Source organism: Nematostella vectensis, chromosome 13 (assembly GCF_932526225.1).
Source record: "Nematostella vectensis chromosome 13, jaNemVect1.1, whole genome shotgun sequence".
NCBI lineage: Eukaryota > Metazoa > Cnidaria > Anthozoa > Actiniaria > Edwardsiidae > Nematostella > Nematostella vectensis.
Window position 1 is genome coordinate 13,457,503 of NC_064046.1, and position 26,141 is coordinate 13,483,643.

The following is a 26,141-nucleotide window of genomic DNA, read 5'->3' on the forward strand; positions in this document are numbered from 1 at the left end:
GATATATCTGTATTCCTTTCAGGTATTTCTTGGCCGGAATCCTCCAATTCAACAACACGATGTGTGAAGCAGTCGGCTACAAAGGGGACTTGCACAAGTGCTCTGTATGCTCTGAGTGATAGTGCCATGAAAATAGCCAAATGAGGAATAGATATGGTTTCGTTAGCAATATATTAGGGCTGGAAAAAGGCTTGATTATAATTACTGGGGTTTCATTATTCTGTGAATTCTCGCTGATGATTTTCAATAGCTAAATAGTATTTTGCCTTTTGTCGTGCAAAATCATTGAAGCGTTTTCGTTGATCAGTAAAAAAATGGTTTCCAGTCACCTTCCGCAAGGCGCTGGCCAATCAAAAAACACCAAATGTGATTCGGTTATTTTGAATGACAGGAGCCAGAAAGCATATTAGCTCTTGGAAATTTATTGACGAGAGTTCGCTTAAAACTAATAAACAGCAGTAAAAAGCTTCTGAAAAATAAAATGGGACGATAGGCAAGTTGTTTTGCATTTAACCAGGATGGAACAAATATAATTTGCCTGACCTTCTAAGACGAAAACATTTTCCATAGCTCTATTTGAGTTTAAAATGTACGTATTCCATCTATACTCTTTGTAAAATATTACTAAACATTCTCTTCGGTACTTACCGTTATCCCACCTTTTAACTGGATAACTACACGTTTCCCTGGAAGATATCGATATATATTGGCTATGCAAAGTATCCCGTGGACACTAATCATTAGTTAAATACATTAACCTTCCCGCGACAAGGTCGATAATGTCAAAAAGGATAATGAAAAGGAGCTCATTGTGTCCTTTGTAGTCGCGCTAATGAGCATACGTGGGCACAATCTAGTATTTACCGTAGGCGCAAACACCGCAGGCTAACAGGAAAACGGCAAGATGTAGACGTCGAGATAGACAGCCCCACGACATTAACTTAGTGGTATAAACTGGCTTATTGCGCGTCATGCAGACTTGTTTGCTATGTCGTATCTAAATCGGTCTTTCTAAAGGGAATCTAAAGATCGGCTATCTGTTATAACACGTGCCTCGATCATTTGTGATATAATCACGTTTTATACCATTAAACGTTGCATTAGAACCATTTTAGATGCAAAAAGAGAGTTCGAATGGTAACGTAGCCTGCGTAGCGGGTGGTTCTATTGAGTTTATTGAGCAGTTTTTTTGTCCGTAGTTTGTTTCCTGGCCTTTTTATGGTCGCCCGAGAGAGCTGCAGCAAGTGTTCGGGGCGCCCCAGGAAAAAGTCAGGACGGTCCGCTACAACAAAGTGATAAACAGAAATTTTTTTCGGGCGCCCCTAACACTCGCTCCAGCTCTATCGCGCGATTTTTCGTATTCACGGATAAGAAGCTGCTCTGAAACTCACCAAAACCGCCAGCTACGCAGGCTAATGCTATTGTGAATTTGAAAAAAACATGCCCACAAAAGACAGATTCAAACAGAAAATCGAACAATTTCAATCAATTGGTGGCCTAGAACCTGTACCAGGATGTTAAAAGCCTTTAGCTTTGGTTTTAGTGTCTAAAGAAAGGTAATGCTAATGTTAGTAATCATGTGTGGTGGCTATAATCTGGAAAATATAATAGGAAGCTATTAAATTGACACTTTAAATTCTTCAAGTCAGTTTTTTCATAATGACAATTCCAACTCTACAGGAATCCCTGTATGTTTTCTTAATTACTGAAAAGTGTTTCCATGGTGGTACAAATTGTGTGTTTTTAGTTTTCGTTAGAAAACGCAAACTTTTTGTTACGGATACGGTTATCATCCACACTGAAACGCAAAAACGATGACCGAAAACGGAACGATTTGAAAACGGTATCTAGAGTGGAACAATTTTTAAACGATACCCTTTCGATTACGTGGGGACGGACGAAAACGGAACCTTTCGAAAACGATGGCGTGATAACTCAGGTCCAGTCCACTTGGCGCGCGAGTACGCATGCGCTGTGGAACTTGTTATCGTTTTCGTATCGTTTCTGCGTTTTCGTGGGGACGGGTCGTCTCAAAATGAAAACGCTTCTTGTGGACGCGGATCTTTTTGAAAACGGAACAAAAAGGTTGCGTTCTCAAATAAAAACGGATACGTGGGGACGGGGCCTTAGTTAGCTCGTAGCTATGCGTGAGCCATTCTCCCGCTTTGGACTCAATTCAAATCATTTTGAACCGTAGGAGTCTGGGCACGAGGCAGAACGGGTATCTTTTTCATTTGTCGTGGGCGTCACAAAAGATTTTTTATTAAAGTGCAAGTGTATTTACGCATCAAATGTGTTTTTCTCAGACGCACCAATAAATGGTCGTTTAGTTTTTGTAATAGTCTTAGAGAACCTTGGGCGGGCGGGAAACCTGTGGTTCAGGCGTGGTTTAGGCCTCTTTCCCAGATAGAGCCAGAGAAAACTACTAAAGAGAAACTCATATATCTTAATAATTCTGAATCTTGACTTACGATAAAAACGCGAAAAATGGTCTTAAAATTATAGTATTGAAGCATAAATCCCTAATAAAGAAATTCAGTGAGTTGGTAAACAACGGTTTTCAAAATAAGATTGTTTCTAATAAGCACTGATCACGTGTTTTGATCACGTGTTTTGCAGGGGGATGCTAGAGCTTGGTAAGAGTAGGACTTAGCCCGACGCGCTAATCAGCGGTCATTAACTCAAGCTACATTATTCGCTACTTTGCGCCGCTTGAGAGATGGCTCGACAGAAAGCAGCGAAAGGAAAAATACCCTATAGGCTGGTAACCGTATCTTTTCCCTTGAGCAGTGCATTTTCTGTTGCGTGGACTTCCTAAAGTGGATAATTATGCATCGTGCGCTTCTTCAACCTCCCTCTAATGGATCGTGCGGAGTCTGGGTCCGAGACTGTGAGTAGTGATCTGCCTGAGTCACTTCTGGTCGTCTTGCAGTGCTTGCCACCGAACTCTGGTTGGTGCAGCTTCACTTTCTTTAAAGGGGCAGTGTCATGGTAAGAGCTTTGCAATAGCTCTCCGACCCGGACACAATGAATTTCAGTCAAATTCTAATATCGACTTATGAGCCTTTGGTAAATGTGGGAGACTAAAATTCAAAGGAGATGACCACAAACTGTCAAGAAACATAGTTTTCAATGAAATATTGCATATTATTTTAACAATGCATTAACAGCTTAAAGTTCAACCGTTTGTAGACATTAAAAGCTAACAGCCTACAATACAAGCCAAAAACACGGTCAATCACAAGCGCAAAAAAATCAAGCAGTTGCGTTCTCTTGCGCTTGCGTTCTAGTGAGAATCGGAAAATTACGTGCGTTTACGTACGCGTTTGCGCTTACGTACAAGTGAGAACCAACCTTGGCGGTTCAGAAAAATCCGAGATGTCAGAGCTGAGATGTCATGGCGCCGTACAAGTCGTGACTGCGAGGCTAAGAACTTGGCATGGCCTAAAACCATCCGCACCAATGGCGCTAGAAAGTGCATGCAAATAGGCACCTTCTGTTGTCCCTTTGCCATGAAGACTTTTCGATTGTTTAGGTTAAATAATTTTATACTTTTCGTTTATTCTAGTATAAAATAATATGGATAGCATTTGAAAAGATAAGTTAAAAATCGTTCTTCCTTTCACAGCGCGACCAAAAAAAGACCACACAGCTAGAGTATAAGTGGAGTGATAATTGCAATTTTGCAAATCACAAGCGTAAATTGCGGAAATGCATGTTGACTAGAAGCAAGTGGGACTCGTTATTTTTTTTTCTCGTGGAACAAAATAACTAGATTAGGATTTCTGTTTGTGAATGTAATTAGTGTTATTGTTAGCTTTCTTCAAACTTTCAACTTACATATACAATTTTGCTCTCGCATTATAAGGATGCCGGTAAATTGTAATCTTTTGGATAACCGGTATGGCAAGCAAAGTTAATTTTAAATTGGTATCTTTAAACGCTCGAGGCCTTCGCAATTCTAAGAAGAGGCAAGCGATTTTGTTAGGGTTTAAACAACACAAAGCGGATATTATTTTTCTTCAAGAAACGCACAGTTCGGATAAAGATGATAATTTATGGAGGTCGCAATGGAAGGGCAAACTGTTTTTCTCTCACGGTACAACACAAAGTAGGGGTGTATCAATTCTCGTTAGGGATGGTCTTGAGATTACGATTGAAAAAGTTCGTAACGATGAGTTAGATCGATTTGTTATCGTCAAGGCTGCTATACAAGGTTCGGCTTGCTTGCTAGTTAACATTTACGCACCTGATACAGGCAATGAATACAAGGAAATGTTAGCAGGCATTCGGAAAAAATTCTAAATTTAGATATTGATTCTAATTTCAATTGCTTTTTCGGTGGAGATTATAATGCATGCTTTAGTCCCCCTGATTGCTCAGGCGGGACCGAGAGGATAAAAGAAAAAACGGTTAAATTAATTAACGATTTGATGGTAGATTTTGATTTAATTGATGTTTGGCGCCTTCATAATCCAGATAAAAGACGATATACTTGGAGGCAAAAAAACCTTTAATTCAGCGTAGGCTCGATTTTTGGCTTGTGAGCGATGCTCTGCAACAGTATGTGTCAACTGATATAGTCCCTGCTATTAAAACAGACCACTCTGCAATTACTTTGGTGTTCAAATCGACACATCGGCAGCCACGGGGTCCCTAATATAGAAAAGATTATATCCACAATGGGTAGCAGAATTTAAAGGGGTGCTAGACCCAAGAGTTCTTTGGGATTTAATTAAGTATAGAATCAGACATGAAACAATGGCATATAGTAAGTCAAAGGCTAGGCAGCGTCGTGAAGAGCTGGAAAAAAGATTGAACGATTTAGAAAAGAAATGCGCGGAAAACCCTTCAAAGGAAAATCGGATAGAGTTGGAATCAGCAAGGATAGAATATGAGTCTCACTCACTATGAGTATATTGCCCAGGGTCAGATCATACGGTCACGGGCTCAGTGGTTTGAACAGGGTGAAAAAAAATAACAAATACTTTTTACAACTGGGAAAAACTAATTATGATAAATCTGTTATAAGGAAAATTCATGTAACAGAAGAGGAAACAACAGAGGATTCTGAAAAAATTATGGCGAAGTTGAACAAGTTTTATTCGTCTCTCTACTAAAAGTCGTAATCGCCCCTGCAGGACTCCTTTAAGAAAAAAAATTTCTGCTTAATCCCAACATTCCTAAAATTCCTGAATCACTCAAGGAAAAATGTGAACGTGAAATTTCGAATAACGAGTGTTTGCATGTTTCGAACACATTTGATAATGGTCGATCCCCTGGTATGGATGGTTTATCGATTGAGTTTTACAAGGCCTTTTGGCCTGTCATAGGAAATTTAGTGGTTAAGTGTCTAAATTATTCATATAGCCATGGAGAGCTATCCACATCCCAGAAACAGGCTGTATTAAAGCTTATAGCTAAAGAGGATAGGGACAGAACGTTTATTCCAAACTGGAGACCAATTTCTTTATTAAATGCCAATTTCTTTATTAGATGTAGATGTTAAAATCGCTTCAAAGGTGTTAGCCAAACGTATAGAACCGATACTTTCGTTAATCATACATTCAAATCAAACTGCGTATGTAAAGGGTAGAAAGTTATTTGACAGTGTAAGAGTTATTGATGATATAATGTTTTACACTAAAGACAAAAAATTATCTGGTTTATTGGTAGCAATTGATTTTGAAAAGGCATTTGATTCATTGGATTGGAGCTTTCTTACAGGGGCTTTAAAAGCTTTTAATTTTGGGTCCTCCTTTGTTAGCTGGGTGAAAACGTTTTACTGCAACATCCAAAGTTGTATAATGAAAAATGGGTTTTCCTCGGCTATGCTTGACCTAGAAAGAGGTGTACGTCAAGGCGAAGCTTTATCTGTTTACTCTGGCTTTGGAGATCTTGGCAATAAATATACGGCACAAGGACGACATAAGAGGCTTTGACATTGGGGATGAACATATTAAGTGCACTTTGTATGCAGATGATATGGCAGTTTTTGTTAAAGATGTAGCCTCGTATAACTCTCTATGAATCTTCTGGAGCAGTTTAGTGTTTGCTCAGGTTTAAAGGTAAATAAGGATAAGTTAGAAGCGCTTAACTTGGGAGACCCACTAGTTTCTAACAGGCTCATAATAGATGTGAAACATTTTTTTAGATAAACCAATGAAAATTTTAGGTAATTACTTCACCTACGATCAAAAACGGTCATATAAGATAAATTTTGATGACACTCTTGAATCCTTAAAAAAATCCATCTGTGTCTGGAAATGGAGAAATCTAACACTCTTGAGGCGGATACAGGTGGTGAAATCTTTTGTTATACCTAAATGCCTTCATAGGGCCTTTCTTTTATCGTTACATGAGGATTCCATTAAGGAAGTAAATAGCATAATATATCAGTTTATTTGGAATGGGAACGACAAGGTCAAAAGACGGGCTCTTGTTGGAGAATATAAGGATGGTGGCCTTAAAATGACAGATTTGAAAACCTTAATAATGTCTCAGAAAGTGGTGATGTTAAAAAGATATTTGGATGAAGAAGATAATGCTGACTGGAAAACGTTTTTAAACCTTTTTCTAGCTCCTGTTGGCGGTGCATACATCTTAGGCTGTAGATTTCATATTTCAAAACTCCCATTAAGGAATATCCCACTCTAGTTGACACAAGGGAAGAAGCTTTAGAGCAAGTGATCTGGAATAATGAAGGAATATATACAATTAGGTATCCATAGAGTTGTAGATATATGGAAAAGCACGGACAACTATTAACATGGGATGACCTTCAGGCTAGAGAATTAAGGTCAGGTGATTTTCTCAAATGGCTTGGCCTATTAAATGCAATACCGAAAAAGTGGACTTGTATGATAAAGGGTCAGGTTTTTAAAGAGCTACTTGTTTTTCAAGAGGCCCCAATCCCAACCTTATATCTTAGCAGTAAATGGATAAATGCATTAGATATTACTGCCAAATTAGTGTACAATCATAATATCTCTAAAATGCTGGTAACACCCACAGCACAGACAAGGTGTAATCTTGACTATTCTGAGAACGATTTTGACTGGGAAGAGATTTACATGCTGCCCTTCCGTGTTGCGATAGATACATATTCACGTGCGTTTCAGTTCAAGATTTTACATTGTATTCTCTTCACTAATAAGAAGTTATTTAAGATCGGTATTGTAAACTCGCCTGTCTGTTCTTTTTGCGAGGCTTAAGACGAGACTCTAGAACATCTTTTTTGCCACTGTTAATATGTGCGCCTTTTTTGGCTTGAAGTCATAAAATGGATGGAACAGTGTCATTTATGCTCTGATGATTTCTGTTAGCAGATCAGTATATTCTTTTTGGTCTCTGGGATTCTGGTGTAAATGATTTCATGATCATTAACCATCTAATACTTATAGCAATGCATATACTTTTGTAGAAAAAAGAAAATACTTCCAAATGTTCAATTTTTCAGATCACTAGTTTATAGAGTGCACAAAATTGAAAGTCATATCAGTAAACAGAAAAATAATGTAATAACCCACTTGAAAAAGTGGGAGAAACTGGCCTCTTGTGAAAGGGAAGAAGAAAGTGTAATGTATCTGTAAAGTAATGTAATAGACTGTAAGCTGTAATGTTTAATGTGAATTGTTTAATGGAATGCTAAAAAGAGAAATAAAGAGTGATAAAAAAATGTTGAGATTACATTACCATTTCACCGTTCAAATATCTCTAGATTGATTGACAGGATAACCATTTCACATTTTGTAGCTTACGGTTTCACTATTGCAGAGTAACATGTTTCCAAGGAAACTCCTCCCAAGCCATTTAAAAAAATGCCAGCGACGTATTTAGGGGTGGACTGAGCGGGCCCCGGCCCCCCTTATTTTCAGATTTTTGGCTTAAGAAATAAAAAGAAATTAAAGTAAATATGAAGAACAATGAATACCCCCCTTTCTTGAAACCCTTGCTTCGCCACCCCCTCTCCCCCACCCCGCTCACCCCAACCCCTTTTTGGAGCCCTTAGATTCGCCCCTGAAGGCTTTTTTTTCCAAAATGCATCGCACAGCGTCTGGGTCCCAGACTGGTTCACACGGCAAATATTGGGAAGTTGTACGAACAAATGGTACTTATGGGTAGTAATTATTTGTGAAAAAACAAAGGCTGCAGATATCAAGCGATATCACAGCCATCATCAATTAATTACATTTGCAAATAGCCGTTTGCGCTGATTAAATAGGTGTATACGTTTAAGAAAGAAAGGTAAGTCATAAAAAAGTAATTATTTAATTTACTCCTTTTTTACAATATATATATTTTTTCCGTTTTCGTGACAAAACACTGACTCAACCACTTAAAAATAACAGGAATACCTTTGAACTATAAACTGTCTGCTAGCTTTCTCTCCCCTAAACAGTTCGGACGCGACATTAAAATAAACATAGGAAAAATTGAGCATCGCCGATTATACTTTTTGTCAACTCCCTTTTCATTTCTGTCCAGTCGTACAGGCTTTCGTAGTACTCGTAGAAGGCTATTGGAATCATAAACGCCATAGTCTGTTCGCTCGATAAAATACAAGAATCCGCATATCGGTAGGCTTTTGGAATCCCCGTGATAAATGCCTGCGTAGTCGATAAGACATAAGAAGTCTTCGTAGTAACTCTCGGTAGGCTATCGGAATCCCAGTCATTCATACCTTCTTAGTCGATAAGACATAAGAAGTCTTCGTAATACTCTCGGAAGGCTTTCGGGATCAGCGCGAAGTCTTTTGGGTAGCTTTGGGCTTCTAAACACCCTATAAATAAATTCAAAGATTATGTTTTATATCTACGTCTTTTTGTGAATAGAAAAACCTAAGGCAAACAGAAGCAGAACCTACCTTGACTCGAGTCGCCATCTGTAAGCTGCAATAGAGCTAAAGCTGCGTCAAACTCGTGCCTCTGCCTTCTTAACAGTTTGTCCTGCAAGAAAAGGTCAATTAGTACACGCAGCCAGACTGGCGGGCTATAGCTGAAATTCTTAATAAGTTAAGCTTCAAAATAAGGACTAAGGGAAATTTGACTCTAGCTCCTAAACTCTGCAAGGGAAGCACTCTGGCAGCAGTTTCTATAGCTTCGTCTGTAAACTCCACCTTATACGACATTGTAGATCAGCTAGGGTCCGCCAGTCTGTGGCATTTTGGATGCGTGCGCAACATCGTGAAAACGGTCTATAGGCGACTTGTACTACCTGATCACGTGAATTTTGAGTGGCAAATGAAAGACAAGATATACCTATTTCAAAAACGTTCTCAGTGCGAAACGGCAAATGGCGATTGGCAAATGGCAGTTCTAGGACCGAAAGGAACCATGGGTCTTATTAAATTTCTACTAAATGCTAAAGAATATGGATAAATCAAACAATTATCCATTAAAGATCACTAATGTATGTCTCTGACATTGCTAGACTTTACTTAACACCTTTAATTTAACGAATGATTAGTACCCAGAAGCACCGTTCGGGCTTAGAACTGCCATTTACTATTTGCCATTCGCCATTTGCACTGACAACCTTTTTTGAAATAGGTGTATACACAGAAATGACTGCGCCATCACGCGACAAAAACGACAAAACAAAAATGAAAATGAGCCCTTTCTGACTAGAAAACTTTCTGGCTTATTATGTAAGCGCTAAAGTTGATTTTTGCTCTTGTTATTTTGCCGCTAAAAAAACTGAGCGCGCGCTGGTTTGCCACAAGTCACGTGATTAACAAGTTTATAAAGTGTCAGGCTAAGTTCAAACGTCGTATTATCCATGAGCCTCATTCAATGCAAATGAAGATGAAGCAATCGAAGCTATGGTAACAAGGGGGACATGGGATTCCTTATTCACACAACCCTTTAAAGCGCTTGTTGCGCGCGTCGTGAATCTACAACATTTTGATCATGACGGATAAACCCTGAACATGCGCACTTCGAAGAGATGGAGAAAGAAAATACAATTTCTTACAGTAGCCATCTTGTATTCCGGACTGATTTTCCATTTTCAAAACATAAATAACGTGAGGCCGAAATACACATACCCAGATTTTGGCTTTTTAAGATATTTTTTCCCTTGATCATCATTATCCTGTGCATCAGTTCAGTGACGAAAAGCTCAAATTTCAATGACACTACAAAAAGTCGTATTAATTTATAAAAGTCGCATTTGATATTTTGTTTAATATTGCTCACAAAATACTTATTTGACGTGAAATGAGCTTATTGGAAACGCCAAGTCATGTTTTTCTGTCATGTCGACATTGCACGGAAAACTATGCGAAATTTGTAAAATAACGACCATCAGTACAAATTACCTCCTACGAGTTGCTTACCTTCAGTGTTCCAAATTTATGTATGAGCGCTGCTATGTCTGTTCGTATCCTCTCGGCACTGGGATATCGCATAGAGTTACTTGCAGCTGGATGTAAAACCTGACGATAAGCAAAGCACTTTTAGTTTAAGGTCTATGCCGAGAGTTTCCATGTACCACGGTAGGCACAGGGGGCCCAAATGAATCTTTTTATTTCGGGGGGGGGGGGGGGGGGGTTGTTGCGCGGGAAATTGTGTCGAGTTAATAAGCGAAACTGGGGGGATTTTAGAGACGCAACTTAACATGGGTAGTAAACATGTTGATATGATGCTGAATGAAAACTAGAAAATGGTAGGTTTGGCAATTCTGCTCCCGGAATATTCTTTTAGTAAGATTCACAAATCAACATTGGCATCGTTCGACGCCAATTGCATCCCCGAAAACCGTCCCAACATGCTGATTGCTTATCATCTTGACCCAATCCCCCGCGCAATGTAAGTATGGCGAATTGCTCACTTGATCATCATTAGCAGAGGGAGACTGGGTACTTCCTTTCTACCAGGTCTGGTTGAGACCTATAATTCGTGTACGAAATCATGCGGAATAACCAAATAATCATGAAGGGGGCATTTAATCTTTCATATAAATGCAATATTGTGCTTTGAACGTCTCGCATCGAGCGGATGTAAATGGATTCAATATAGTACTTTCGAGGTCTCGGTACAGGCTGTACGTTTACTTGAATCTTGAAATTGCGTAGTAAGTACACACCAGTACAGTAAACCAATGCTTTAATGGTTTTGTTAACACAATCATGGCGCTAATGGGAAAACTCTGCACATACCTCTCGGTGTTGCATAGTCATCTGGTGCTTGAGAATCGTACAAACTCCAAACGGCACATCCCTCCTGATCAGGGAACGCGCAAAGTTGCCAAACAGACGCACCACCTCCTGCTCAAATGATATCCTCAGCTTTTCCTAAAAAAAAAAGGGGTTAAAAGTGTATTTCAGGCGGCCTTTTTTTCAACCAGAAAAATACCAAGTACGATAAAGCATAGGCTATCCTATTATGTTTCAAACGCGCAACGATTTTGATTTAATATGTAAGTTTTGTCGGTAACTTGTAGAAAAACAAATCGCGTGCTCTGGTTGGCTGATATTTGACTATTTGGGGCCCATTTCCTTACACCCGACATTTGCGCGCCGGTCACGTGGTGTGATTTTGAGCATTCTGAGAAATCTTCCCAAAATTTCCAAAAAGCCTAAAGCGCTTCTCGTGTTCATAAAATAAGTTTTAAATTTATAACGGTACATATTTTGCACCCCCTGTTTGGTTAACATGACATGGTGTGATCGAAGTGTAAGTAAAGGCCAACTTAAACATTTCAAGCCTTTTGACTGACGGAAGGCATTATGAGTTTTTTGCTTGGAATAATTAAGCGTTAGTTCACAGATTACTCAAAATCACTGTTACAACCTATAAAATGAGACAATGCGAGGATAAGAATCTTACCTGTTCCACCTGATGACTTGTTCTTAGTTTACTGAGTTCTTCACTTTCCATATCTTTGACTTCAGATATCTATGAAATGTATAATGAATTAAAAAGAATTAAATTTTATAGCATTTGAAATGGATTGCGCCCATGAGTGGATTTAGTGGTGGGAGTGACCACCCCCCCCCCCCCCTTATTTAAGATATTTGGTTAAAAAATAACAAGAAATATAAGGAAATCCACGGAAGAGCAATGACTCCGGCCCAGTTTTCTTGAAACCTTTGCCCGCCCCCCATGGACTTTTGGATCTCATTTGCACATGGTTTCACATTCTACGAAAACATGCATATAAGTAGGGCACAAACGGCGCTCAGATGTAGACACTTAATTAATAGACCCCCGTCAAGTGTACTTGAGTAAAGAAGGGATAATGGACCACATTTGGGTAGTTCCCCAGAAAAGAACATTTCTTTTTTTACCTTTGTTGGAACCTGGGAGACGCTCCTGTTTATCAAGAAATCCTTGTATCCCGGGATGTTTAGAGGTAGTTCGTGCATGGAGTATCTATGCTGTTCAATAAATTTTCTCCAAGAGGGATCTCTTATGTGGCTAGCACATTCTTGCCCCTCGACAGCAGAGTCATCACTCTTTGAGGAAATCCTCACAGACGACCGACGCTTCTTCACATAGGCACTTTTATGGGTAGGAATGGAATTTTCCTTGTTCCTCAGCCTGTCTTGCCTTGTGATAATTGTCCTCCCGCTTGCCTCCCGCCCTTTATGCATTTCCTTTTCACCTTCTTTGTCCTGTGTGCTTGGAGACTTCACCTGCTCTGATACTTCATCTTCCTCGAATAACTCACCATTTGGGTTAATAACCTCGGCACAATTCAAATCCCTGCTGTTCGAGGCATGCTCTTTCTGCTGATTATCACTCACTGTTGAGCTGCTCATGACGGTGGCTGTTGAGATTACTCGAGGTTGGGTCTCAATGCTGTTTTGGGATCCAGAGACCGAATTCACAGGTGCAGTTATCAATGAGTTATCCGTTGTTACTTGTAAATACGAGGATATCTCAATCATTGCTTTATCCATACATTCATTCAATTTCCTTGGGTCAACCTCTTCATCTGCCATTTCAATATCAGTCGCTGAGTCAAAAGGTATGTGCTTCTCAGACTTAAGCTCATTCTGATTGCAATCTTGAGCACTTTGCGCATTGTTCTGATAATGCGGAGACCTACTAATATCTTTAGAAACCTTCTGCAATCCATTTGTCTGGCAGGTCCCTTCATTATGGACATTAGAAGTTTCTGTAGAACCTTTCTTTATTTCGGTATCACTATAGTTGTTTACTGAGTCCCTTGTATCTCTTAAGGGAATGCTGCCATGGGCTGTGTCCTCTTGCAGCTTGGGGGTGTTTGTTGGTGCCTTGCCTGTTTGCAAGAGTTCTATAATAGATGCTGATCTTGCCAGATCAATTGCTTTGTATTCCTGGAGGGTCATCTTGTCTGGGTCAGCTCCATGGTAAAGGAGGAGCTCTACCACCTAAGTCACACAACAGCAATGTGAATTTGGTACGATTCAATTAGAGGTTTACAATTCTAAGAGCCGTAGTCAGCCAATATGCTTCACTTTATTTACTAAATTCAATCAAACATATCACTTTCCAGGCTTTTCAAAATCAGCCTGAAAATGGGTGCTTTCTCACACTTTTTCGCAAAACAAAATCGCAGCTTATCACAGGCATTATGTAGATGCTTAGAGATTTGGCACAGATTCAACCACTATAATTCCCCTTTATTATGCAGGCAACTTCTATCTCATGATCACTTTCAAAAGTCTTCTTAAGGTTAGGGAACAGTTTCGCGACATCGTCCCGGAAAAAAATGATTACGCACGCACAATTTATCCAAACTATACAAACGAGGTAACAAATTAATCATTACCTAAGAATCTACCTATGTTTGTTATTTGCTTTAAAGAAAACATTTTTAATAAAATTTTGGAAGAATTTAGGTACCATACCCCGTGAGTGAAAACTGACGCCAAATTACACTTTATTATGCAGGTAACTTCTATCTCATGCTGGAAATAAGTCTTCAAAAAAAGTAAAGCTAGTTTGCAGGGAGTTTGATTTATCAGGATTTCATAGCATACTGTACATTCTTTTATTCATTGTGAGATTCTTATAATCTTATCTTTTAGGGCAGAACCTTGCATATGAAGGGCTTGTGATGTCTACTGTAGCTATGTGGGAAACATGGCCATTGTCAACATTAATTATGTTTGCATCTCTTTGTCTATGTATAATTTGCCAGCGTTCTAAACAATATTTTAAATTTCTCACCTGCACATGGTTATTAATGATGGCGTCATGTAGAGGGGTAATTGACTCATAGCCAGGGGTGTTCACACATGCTCCCGCCTTTATTAGCTCTTCAACAATTGAGATGTGACCAAAATTGCAAGCCTCATGCAGGGGTGTCCAGCCTGAAGAAAATGAAATTAATTGTCTATGGTTGACAAAAAAATTCAAAACAGTGTGGCAACACAAAAAATGTGTTACAGTATTTCTTTCACAAAACTGAATGATAAAAGATATGATAGACAAAAACAAAAACAAAGACATCCATAAGTTTCTCAACAATGTGGCTGTGCTTCCATTCCACTGCGTGTGTGTGTGTGCTGATGTAAGTTTGAAAATTGAAAACTCTGAGCACGTCAACCTCCTTCTTGGGTTTAACATTTACAGAGACAAAAATACCTCTTTTTTCCTAATGGAATTGGGAATGGGGTTTCAATATTTATAATACAACATTTGACAGATTTAAGAGATATTACTATGGTATGAAAGCCCAAAAAAATAGCTGACTTCCTTCAACATCTGAAATAATAAAAAAGATTGGTTGTGCTCACTCCTGATTGATCTTGTAGTGAAAAATTGGCTGATAATCATGTCACAACTATTGTAAGTAGGAGGAGACGCTTGTGCTCTTTACACACTCAAGCATTTCATTGCCTAACTGATTGGCTAGTAAAGTTAATGTCAATCAGATGGGATGTTTCTTGCATCCTCAATGACTTAATTGAAAAAAAAAACATAGAGGCAAAAGTAGGCTACGTCACACTGCTATATCTTTACCTGCGTAGTCCTTGATGTTCACATTGGCTCCAGCTTTGATCAGTGACCTCAGTTCATCAACATCTCCTTTAATAGATGCAAGGTGCAATGCCGTTTCACCACGCTCATTTCTCTTGCTAACTCGCACAGCATTACTCTCTTTCTTCTCTGGCTCTTTCTGTCGTAATCTCTCAGATGGTTGCTCTGCACTCTCATCAGTCTCTGATTCTGCTTCTTCTTTTTGAGCCTCCCTTGCTGTAACCTATTTGCAAACATCAGATTTGTTTAAAATCTTTCCCTAAATATCCTAAAATCTCCAAAATGTGAAGACATGGTAAAATGGTAGACTTACAAAAAGAGCTAATTGTAAGTTGTTCCATGGATAAGCAATTGTCCAATCATCCAATAACATTAAACTTAGTAGACTGTGGAAATTGATAAGTAGGGGGTGGAAGTTACTTCATTAGTTCAAATAAAACTTTAATTGACTTTCATTTAAAAGTAGCTGGCATTGGAAGATAGTAGCTGGTGGTTCCACCACCCGCCGGGCCTTAATTACTGAAACTCTGACTACTATAGTATTTGAGTATAACACATATAATATGATGTCATTCTTGACTTGACTTTGCCATATCAATACTCATCTGTAGCATAACAAAGATAACAAAGCTCGACATATTTTTTTCTCTATAAGGAATCAGTCATTTCTCACCTCCAGTAAGTACTGCAGCTGCTGCCGTTCAGTTAGAGGGTAGACGGGCCAGGAGCCATCAACTGGTTTAGGTGTGCTGGGTGGAGCCACAGCAGAAGAGCTTGTTTTTTTAGGTTTATTGATGATACCAGTAGACACCTTTTTAGCTGAAATATATATATATATATATATTTTTATAAATGTACAGTCATTAGCAAAAGGGTTGCTACAACCAGAAATATATTGTTTCCTAATATGTGGTAGGAACTGGCCATGCTGGAACTGAGGAACACAAGCTTTTAGAAAGCTCAAAGTCAAACTCAGGGCTGAAAAACAAATACTATCTATGTCTGAGCTGGGAATCGAACCCATTTCAGCAGAGATGAGAAGCCCCATACCCTGACGCACTAACACACTGGTCCAGGCTTGACCCCTAGATTGCACAGTGTTACATGCAAACAGTCTACAACACCACACTTATTCTATAATACACATACAGTCATGCAGCTATTTAAATTAATTTTGAAGGGTACCTTTTACAGCTGAGCCACCACCAGCCAGGAGAAAGAGCTTTCTTTTTGAACCAATCTTACCAGGCTTCTTTCTAAGGCCTCCTTCCTGTGAAATAAGTTTATTTATTTATGTTAAACATTTATGGTGATGAGGGCCAAATGAAAATCAAAAGAATAGGACTCAAGGTCCCTTACAAGCTTAGCCTCTGACGGAGGTGACCTTTGGCAGCGCCGCAAAGTATGCTGGATCTCCGAGCAATATCCTCCGTGGGTCAGCAGTTTAGTTAACATTACTAACGTTACAAATTCAAAGCTTCAGCGTTACCGGTACAGCATCAGCCCATGGAAAAATTATTTAAGTAGACATGAACATTTTCTTTGTTTGGTTGTGCACTGTATCTATGTGAACACAACTAGAAAATCCCTAACAAATCTTTCCCTTGACCAAGTGTTCACACATATGCAGGCTATATGTCAAAAAAATTACACACTTTATTATTCTGACAAATAACACTGAGCTTACTCTACTGCTCTTCTTGTACTTCTTCTTAGGTATCTATTTGTTTTATTTTGGTATTCATGTTTAAATTCTAAAATCAATCCCTGCTACAGTAATATACCTTGAATGGTGTTATGGGGTCCAAGCTAAGGACACTGTCTGGTCCCTCTGGGGTGATATGTTGCGGGAGCATTTCCCTCTCACCAGCTGTAGTCATGGTAACCATACTTGGGGTGGTTGGGACCCTTGTACCGGATAGAGTAATAGGGGCCTCCATGTTAACCACCTGTTAAAGTGTACAAATTGAATCGTATTTATGGGTCTATTTTGCAATAGTATGACTTGCTCTACCATGTGCAGCCAAAACAATGTTTAAAGAAAGCCAGCCAATTATGCAAGATATGTGCAGTAAAATCTCACGGACAGTGAATACCTGCAAAAATGATATCTGTGTTTATCACTTCTATATTCTGTATCATCTAACATTGCATTCATGGTTCCAAATACGATGCTTGTATATACCTCTCATTGAACAAATTTTACACCAAATAATTTTTCATCGTTTTATGGCCCAAGGGCAAAGCTCTACAAAGACTATTTTTGTTTTCATATGGTCAAGTAGAATGAAGCCTTCTCAAAACCAGCCGGCTGCCGGCTCACAGGCCACCTCCTCTTGATGTTTGACAGTCTCCATACAGACGGAAAATATATTACTATTTTTTCTTGCTCCCAAAAATATTTTTGAAAAGGCTGAAATTAGGACAATAAGACTATACAGAACTTTGAGTAAATTTGTCATCACAAAGTGTTGCATTGTTTCCTGGTGGGTCGTATGAGGATATATGGCCCATTAATCAACTAATCCACTTACCACTGTAGCTGTATAATAAAGCAAAATCTTAGAAACCAGCAGAAAGGAAAACAAAAAATAAATATACATAAATTTTATTAGAGGGTTTTATATTTCCTGGGTAACACTGAATTCAGACATCCCTAATTTGGCAGACCATGCCAGCTATTTCTTTAATCAGCCAAATCATGTTTACAGGAGATTCTCTAATAAATAATCACCATTTCATTATAGTCAAAGATTTCACAATTGGATACAAGCACCAAACTGAGGGTATTTTTCCTTTCGTTTTAACATTGTACATAATTATTTCATTTAAGCCTGTTTCAGTAAGAAAACGATAGCTTGCAGTATATAAAGTAAAATATGTTCTCATTTGTTATCGGAATGGAATATTCTTGGGTATGCTAAATGTTTAAATTTTCAATTTTGCTCTTTAGATGGGCGAGACAGATAACTGAGTAGACGCGCTACGTTCAGACAAAATTCAACCGTGTCATAAGTACGTAGTCCAAACACGTCGATTAGAACAGAACAAGCATATCTCATTCGGTTGATTTTACTGAATATTCTACAAAGTATGTAAAAAGCAGAGTTATCTAGTATCACTACTTATTCGAAAAGCGAACAAAGGGCCTTATTCGGTTTCTACAAGAAACAAACGCAAAACATTCGCTAGAACTGCGCCCTTAAAATGCTCAAACCCGACATATTTCAAACTTAAATGTATCACTTACCAATTTAGTAGGTGATTGTTTAGCGGCAAGTGCCAAATTCAGGTGCACTGGTTCATTAAAAAAAGTGTTTGAGTCGCTTGTTGTTGGGAAGGTTTCGTGTTGTTTTGAATTGGACCCTCGTGTGCAGCGCTCCTTGCAGAATGATCAATCGACGCTCTCGGGATTCTCAACCAATCACGTGCGAGTATTCAAATTACACTTCCCGCCATAATCAAGATATCCTGGTATCTAAGGGGTTTCTCCGCTGACCAGCAAGCAGACCCGTGGAAACGGTAAACACCTACAATACTAGCAAGCTACAGACCTAAAACATCCTTGAATAATGTACCCCATAAAAGTATTTCTCTATGTGCTTCAAGAATGAGGATAGCTGTTAGGATATTTTAGGAGGAAATCAAGAAGTCCAACTTCTAGGGCTTCGTTTTGACGCAAGTTTCAAACCATAGGAATTTCTATTCAGAGAAAGAAAATCAGGATGTAATATGTCATGTCTGGTAAGGGAGTGGGGCACTGGGGGCCAGTACTTTCAAAAATTATATAAGGAAATGCCCAGAAGATGCGTGGCTGTGCCCCCTCCAATATTTTCTCCGGCTCTCGGAGAACTAAATTCTTCTGGTCTTATGTCAATCTCATATATATTATATAATTAGCTGAATTCGTTATAACATTGGATTATGACTGGAGGAATACTGTGCGGACGGGGACGGGCAGGGTTTTTCTTGTTCTCTTTTTTCACATGAACGCGCGGTTTGTACACGGACCTGGTCGGCCTGACAAGCGCAATCATTTTGCTATTATTTCCTTTCACCAAACCGTATAAAACCCCATAAAACAACTGTCTTATCTAGGTGGGGGGTCCCCCCCCTCCTTCTTTGAGGTGCAAAGGAAATTGCTATGTGAAAAAGATTCCACAAAGAGCATTGCACCTACTTATCTCCTTTGCTTCCCAGAATTTAGAGAAGTTAAAGTACCAGCATAAAGTGGAAAAATCCTTCTTCAGAACCCCCCTAAGGAAGTCAAATAAAATCCCACCCCCTGTCACTGAGCCACCCCCCACCCCACCCCCATCCCTTTCAGCAAAAAAGCAAACATGAGCCCGCATTGCATGCTTCAGTATCCAGCGTTTCTTTCTTGGCTGCGAAAAGAGTCATTTTATTTTCTTTCACTTTGCTAGCAATACTGGGGCTGTTTGCGCAGGGCTGAAGTTAACACGAGAAGAGCTGCAAGGAAAGTTGTTTCAGCCGTTGAAGAACGATCGCAGATAACGCTGAGTCAGCGCCTTTTTAATGGGACCAGTGACGTCATAGTCGATCATTCTCTTATCAATTAAAACTAATTTGGGGTTGTGAGAGGGATGGTCTAATTCCTTCATCGCCTGGTCGTGTATTATTCTGTGATCACATGGCATCAGGACAAGTAAATAAGGCGTCGGTACAAGACGGCTACGTGGATGTGCGCAACGACAAGACCGATACAATGTGGTGAGGTATCAGATAGTCATTAGTCGTCATTATCAATTGTGAGGTTCTATGGAAGCCAAAATTGTGCGCGCGCAGATCAGATCATATGTTTGGTGAGAATTAGGTGCAAGTGTATTGGTGGGATCATAAGGACTTGTTTTTTGGTCGCTTCGGATCGCATGAAAATGTGATCAGGTGTTGATGGTCTCGATCCCCGAAGAGACTCTGATCTATCAAAATGGTTTATATATCGTTCCTATATCCCCTCTTAACGAGGCAATCGAAATACACAAATATCCGTATTCGTTAACCAGATGATAATGGTTTACCAAAAACTAGTAGTCAACTCTGCCAAATTTTTGTCTGGTGCTTTTGGTGGTGATCCTTGTATCGATACCATTTAAAATAACTTAAAAGAAAATTAAAAAAAAAAGAAAGAAAGAAAGCACTAGCCACTAGCCCCAAATGCTGTTTCCTCATTTTTGGCGCATGCGCATTTTGCAAGGACCCGATTCATCCGCGAGAGCTTGGAAATTTTGTTCTTATTTGAGGACAGGTGACATCGTGCATTTAGTAACAACTTTTCTGGCAAAACAAAAACAGATTGCTTGCGGCTAATCACACATTATAGTTTTGCGACTTGTGCATAGCAAATGCAATCCGACATTTTGTTTTTGCAATTTCCGCGAATTTAAGCCCCTTGGCTTGCCTCCGGGCTCTATACGAACTAAATAAAAAATGCCGGTTTTTGCTTTTTGAGAGCGACCGCACGCAATGTACGCTTGGTCTTTAAAAAAGTGTTTTGGTGCATTTGGGGTTGAACGCGGTAAAGTTCGGTTTTCGAACGCATGAAGGCCGATTTACGGTACTGGGGCCGAGGGAACGCTGTGCAATTCGATTAATGCTCCATCGTTTCTTTACGCACAACAAGATTATCGATGTTAAATTTTTCTCCCGAACAGTCTCATGCCTGGGTCTCCGAGCATGGCTTGTTTTTTGCTGACTACTAGTGCTTACAAACCTCAAAGCGGAAGTGAGGAAAGATTATCACCTCATGTCCTTTCCGGCACGCCTCTAGCTTGTGCCAGTAGCCAGCTGATACGCTTGGCGCGAAGGGCAACCCAGGAATGCTGTAATACCATATATGGATACAAGAAAAAACCTTGAACATACGATCAAATCTAGAATAGCCAAAGCGCAACTCTAATAACATTGGAAATTTTACAAGCTTTTCCTAGAGTCAGAGTGCATAAACGTTTAAACCAAGGAAGACGATATCTGAATCTAGTCCTTTCTGTCTGACCTTGAAAAAAAACATGACGACCCTGTTGCTAGAGATACGTAATACGAGATATGAGATACATGATGTTGACATATGACACAACAGCGCAAGATACACCAGTTATTGTGACGTCACGACAGAACAAATGATTCCCCAATCACGTTGAAGCGAAGTAAAGTCCGGTTCTCTCACATACGCCCCTGCCCCCACTACCGGCATCTTGCTCGCTCGACTCGAAACGCCGTAACTCTTTCTCCACAATGGTGAACGTAAACAAGGAGCAGATCACAGAAGCCTGTGTAGACATTCGAAATAACGACTCTGAGAACACATGGTAAGAGTTTAGTCTGGCTAAGTTCACGATTTTTCTCTTTCTCTGAATCAATATGTTATGCAAATGCGCTCGGGACTTTTAATAACACCAACTAATGCCGTGAATTATTTACGACTACTAGACGATTCTTATTATTTTGTTCGTCCGGTTTTTCAGACTGTAGGAAGCTAGCTAGCTAGCGAAGCATTGCTCCATCTAGTCCATATAAACTTTAGACACGCTGAAGCTCGCTAACTGATAGTGCTTAACCCCAAGTTAACCATTAATGACATTAGCGCCTGACACTCTGAAGTCCTTTACTTTATTCTTATTCTGTTTGAAGTGAGACACTAATATAAACATTATGGCATTTAATATACACACAGCCGGCTTCAGAGAGGAAATATTGAGTTAATGTTTTAAATGCGCGCTCTCACGGGAAAACTGTTTTGTGTTTTCGGATAGGTGTATCATGTCGATAAAATACTTTATGTTTTATCAGTATAAAAAAAGATTGATAGACGTCGGGCTAAATGCTATCGTTTCATTTTGGCGCGTGTCACGCACTTAGAGGAGCATTGTGTGACATATTGATTGAGATTTTAAAGGTGGCAATGATAGATTTCCGCTTTTGCGTAGATGCAAGAGTTTAAATATATTCCAGCGGTAATCAAGCTAAGCTGAAGCCATTAATTTTGCCTGGCTTAACGGATATTTTTAGCAAGCATTTCTAATATCTTCTTAACCTGTGAAAGTTTGTCACCCACTGTTCGACATTTTTTTTTTCATTTCATTTTTTAAGGGGGGCACTAGAAGTAAATCTGACGAGGCAGCGTATAGTCGGGATCTTTTTTTTTTACCTTTTTTCCTTTGCTGTGCTTCAATACTTCGCAGAAGTAGAAATTATTATTCATTAGTCTACGAAAAAAAATCTTTCAAACATTGCACGCCTTTAATCTATTAGTCGCGAGTTGGTATCCTTCCTTTCCTTTGCTGTGCTTTAATACTTCGCAGAAGTAGAAATTATTATTCATTAGTCTACGAAAAAAATCTTTCAAACATGGCACGCCTTTAATCTGTTAGTCGCGAGTTGGTATCCTTCTGTTCGGTGCTCACGGAGACGTGGACGAAAAAAACCACCCTGTGTGAATTGTGAAAAAATCTCCTGGTGGTATATATTTTTCTATTTCGATGATTTTTTGGGCTAAAAATTGTGGATATTGGAATGAACAAAGCAATCAAATTCAGCTATTGAGGGACCGCAAATCCCAGTTTCAGATGTATTGTCAGATCTTTATTGTCTGGCAAAAAATGCGAGGGAGAATTCGACTTTTCTTTTTGATCTGAATTAAAAACCACGGAAAATAATCTTTATTATATATAGATTTTGGCAAATCAAACGCAAAAATTAAATGCCGCACGTAGTTTAATGCGCGTGCAGCAAAATAATTAAAACACATTAGTCACGCAGTATTTCACCTTTCTTTTATAATGATATACTGTTTGATACCATTAATTTGTAAAAAAATATTATATATTCGATATGAACAAACGCCAGACTCTACTAACTCCTACGCAGAAGGCTGCAGCGAAATAATACTGACTCGAACAATATGTTTTTCTATTGCCTTCATCTTTGACAATATTTATAACACCTCAGTGTGTGGCAAAAAATTAATTTACCGGAAAATACATAAACAAAAGCATTTAGCTGCGTTGATCCAAAACTTGAACCTAAAATAATTTGCTTGCCACTAGCGAGCTTATCCGTAATAATGTTTGGCCTAAAATTTAGTACGGGTTTATTCTTGCAAATCAATTCCCAATCTCGTTCTAAAAGCCCACGTACCTTTGTGCCAGCGGCATGGCAGGCGGTCGTGGGCTTCTGAGATAAGATCAGCAATCCCTGACCATGTGTTTGTTGCGCATGCGCAGGGCTGTGTTCACCTATGACGAGAGTAACACTATCTGTCTGCACAAGTCTGGCAAGGAGTACGACGAGTTTCTAGCCGAGTTCGACGGTGAGATCTTGCGTTACAATAGCATTTTGCGTGACAAACACCTTGTGCGACGTAAACGGTAACCGGGGGGGGGGGGGGGGGGGGGGTTTGTTTGATCTCACTCGCCCTTTTTCTTCATCCAGCTGCGACGTATATTCAGCGACGCTGTATTCGAAGGCGCAGTGTCCAACATTTAGACTGAATTAGATATTTTACAGACGTTCCACACCCTTCCCTTCTTAGGCAGAAATAAAATACACGAGCCGAAACCCCTAAGGAACACTCAAAATAATTTCTTTTGTTAAGGTTTGGTGCTGGAATTCATTGAAAGGGTACGAGGAATCTAGGATAAAGAGCATTGTTAGCACGTCTTCTTGAAATACGCTGTTATAATACCCCACTAAGCTTTGCAAAAGACACAAAGTGCTCAGGCGCGTACCAAGGGGGGTAGGCAGGGTGCGCGCACCCTTCCCCCATTGGCGACCAAAAAATGGGTCATTTCTTATTAAGGAATCTTCAAACACTATGATTTTATTTCAGAGTCTGATCGGGCGTACGCTTACGTCAGGATAGAGACTGGGGACGAATTGAGCCGGAGGGCAAAGTTTGCTTTTATCACGTGGGTAGGCCCCAGTGTTTCGCCCCTCAAGAAGGCCAAGGTCAGTACGGATAAGGCGTTCGTCAAGCAAGTCCTTCAGGTAAGGCTCATTATTGCCTTTAAAGCGGCTTTGTCACCAGTTTACTTGCGGTCGGTTATGTAACAATCTCCGATTATAACGGAAAATGCAAAAAAAGTTTCTTTGAGGATGTGACTGTTTATTTAAAGCGGATGGCCTGTTAAATAGCGCGGATATTCTTTTGTATCTTGTCGGTTGAAGTTCCCGTCGGCCCTCCGAAAGTAAACTGGTGCGATTGCCCCCCACTTGCCTGCTCTCTGAGAGTACCCTTTTATCCCTCCCCCACTCTCCTCCAAATTGCGAATACGGCGTGAGAGGCGGCCGCTTAAGTTTATTCTTAGAGCTCACAAATAAGAATGGTCCGTAAATGGGACAAATGCGACAACTCATAGCGCGGAAAATGTGTCTGTATGTGCGGTGTCAAATGGGGGGCGTGGGGGGGGGGGGCGTCCACTTGCAGTGAAATTTAGGAAGGAATGTATGGGAACTGTACCTAATAATAAATGTCAGGGTAAGGTGCTAACAGTGCAGAGACTTTCTTTCTCGGTCTCCGCGACGCCCTGGGTCCTCGCTATAAAGTAAAAAAGAATGATTTTGCCATTTCGTAACACTATACAACAAACACAGTTCAGGGAAACTCCTGTTTAATATAGATATGTTGCAAGCGCCCAGCGAGCAGTAATCACTGCTGAATGACATAGAGGATACTATAAAGTAAAAGAAAGCTAATGTACGCGGAAAGGCGTTTAACAATATTTCTTATTTAATATTTGCCCAGAATTTTGCTGTTGAGATCCAAGCTGACGACAAAAGTGAGCTACAATACGACCACGTCAAGAGTGTGGTGCAGAAAGCTGGAGGGGCGAATTATGGCACCGGACAGTAGGACATGGCTGATGCTGGGTCTATCTGGGATACCTCGCACCATACCCAAATACATACCTTAAACATTTTTTATTTTTGAGGGAACATCATTTTCAATCGTGGTTTGACAATGATGTTTCAACTCTCAGAATTCATAGTATTGCGAAAACATGCATTTGACTAAATCTTTACATATTATGAATAAAGGAAGTTTTTATTTGTTGATATTGTGTGATCGATATAATATAAATATGTTTAGGTGAATGCAAACAAAAGGGGAACCAGGAGCGTAGCCAGTTTTATAAGTGAGAGGTGGGTTAGTGTACCCAGGCCCGTAGCCAGGGGGGGTAGTGTACCTAGGCCCGTAGCCAGGGGGGTTAGTGTACCCAGGCCCGTAGCCAGGGGGGTTAGTGTACCCAGGCCCGTAGCCAGGGGGGTTAGTGTACCCAGGCTCGTAACCAGGGGGGTTAGTGTACCCAGGCCCGTAGCCAGGGGGGTTAGTGTACCCAGGCCCGTAGCCAGGGGGGTTCGTGTACCCAGGCCCGTAGCCAGGGGGTTAGTGTACCCAGGCCTGTAGCCAGGGGGGGGGTTAGCGTACCTAGGCCCGTAGCCAGGGGGGTTAGTGTACCCAGGCCCGTAGCCAGGGGGGTTAGTGTACCCAGGCCCGTAGCCAGGGGGGTTAGTGTACCCAGGCCCGTAGCCAGGGGGGTTAGTGTACCCAGGCCCGTAGCCAGGGGGGTTCGTGTACCCAGGCCCGTAGCCAGGGGGGTTTGTGTACCCAGGCCCGTAGCCAGGGGGGTTAGTGTACCCAGGCCCGTAGCCAGGGGGGTTAGTGTACCCAGGCCCGTAGCCAGGGGGGTTAGTGTACCCAGGCCCGTAGCCAGGGGGGTTAGTGTACCCAGGCCCGTAGCCAGGGGGGTTAGTGTACCCAGGCCCGTAGCCAGGGGGGTTAGTGTACCCAGGCCCGTAGCCAGGGGGGTTAGTGTACCCAGGCCCGTAGCCAGGGGGGTTAGTGTACCCAGGCCCGTAGCCAGGGGGGTTAGTGTACCCAGGCCCGTAGCCAGGGAGGTTCGTGTACCCAGGCCCGTAGCCAGGGGGGTTCGTGTACCCAGGCCCGTAGCCAGGGGGGTTAGTGTACCCAGGCCCGTAGCCAGGGGGGTTAGTGTACCCAGGCCCGTAGCCAGGGGGATTAGTGTACCCAGGCCCGTAGCCAAGGGGGGTTAGTGTACCCAGGCCCGTAGCCAGGGGGGTTAGTGTACCCAGGCCCGTAGCCAGGGGGGTAGTATACCCAGGCCCGTAGCCAGGGGGGTTAGTGTACCC

At 40.6% G+C, this 26,141-nt stretch overlaps 2 protein-coding genes and 1 long non-coding RNA gene across 5 annotated transcripts in view; 2 read left to right on the plus strand and 1 right to left on the minus strand.

Annotated features, from left to right (window-relative positions):
- The window catches only part of LOC116615271, a 46,158-nt gene extending 45,693 nt beyond the window's left edge, over positions 1 to 465 (plus strand). For both annotated transcript variants that reach the window (XR_004294851.2, XR_004294850.2), the window contains exon 4: positions 23 to 465. This is a non-coding gene — a long non-coding RNA (uncharacterized LOC116615271). The remainder of the gene's footprint in view (positions 1 to 22) is intronic.
- A 7,787-nt stretch (positions 466 to 8,252) lies between these two features.
- Positions 8,253 to 18,381, minus strand: LOC5508058 (ankyrin repeat domain-containing protein 11). The gene is made up of 12 exons (XM_001628624.3): positions 18,226 to 18,381; positions 16,760 to 16,924; positions 16,161 to 16,245; positions 15,649 to 15,794; positions 14,958 to 15,198; positions 14,163 to 14,305; positions 12,293 to 13,360; positions 11,832 to 11,900; positions 11,162 to 11,296; positions 10,340 to 10,438; positions 8,867 to 8,948; positions 8,253 to 8,782 (listed from the first exon to the last, which is right to left on the minus strand). Exons 2-12 carry the CDS (start codon positions 16,913 to 16,915, stop codon positions 8,688 to 8,690), a joined length of 2,319 nt encoding a protein of 772 aa, XP_001628674.3. The 5' UTR covers positions 16,916 to 16,924; positions 18,226 to 18,381; the 3' UTR covers positions 8,253 to 8,687.
- Positions 18,382 to 19,581: 1,200 nt separating this feature from the next.
- On the plus strand, positions 19,582 to 25,044 carry LOC5508059 (coactosin-like protein). Of its 2 annotated transcripts, none has more exons than XM_001628602.3 (4): positions 19,582 to 19,706; positions 23,216 to 23,301; positions 23,821 to 23,978; positions 24,736 to 25,044. In XM_001628602.3, exons 1-4 carry the CDS (start codon positions 19,627 to 19,629, stop codon positions 24,841 to 24,843), a joined length of 432 nt encoding a protein of 143 aa, XP_001628652.2. In that variant the 5' UTR covers positions 19,582 to 19,626; the 3' UTR covers positions 24,844 to 25,044. The 2 variants fall into 2 exon arrangements, with proteins under 2 accessions (XP_001628652.2, XP_032232708.1); XM_032376817.2 differs by lacking the exon at positions 19,582 to 19,706 and adding an exon at positions 21,142 to 21,301.
- Positions 25,045 to 26,141: the final 1,097 nt, after the last annotated feature.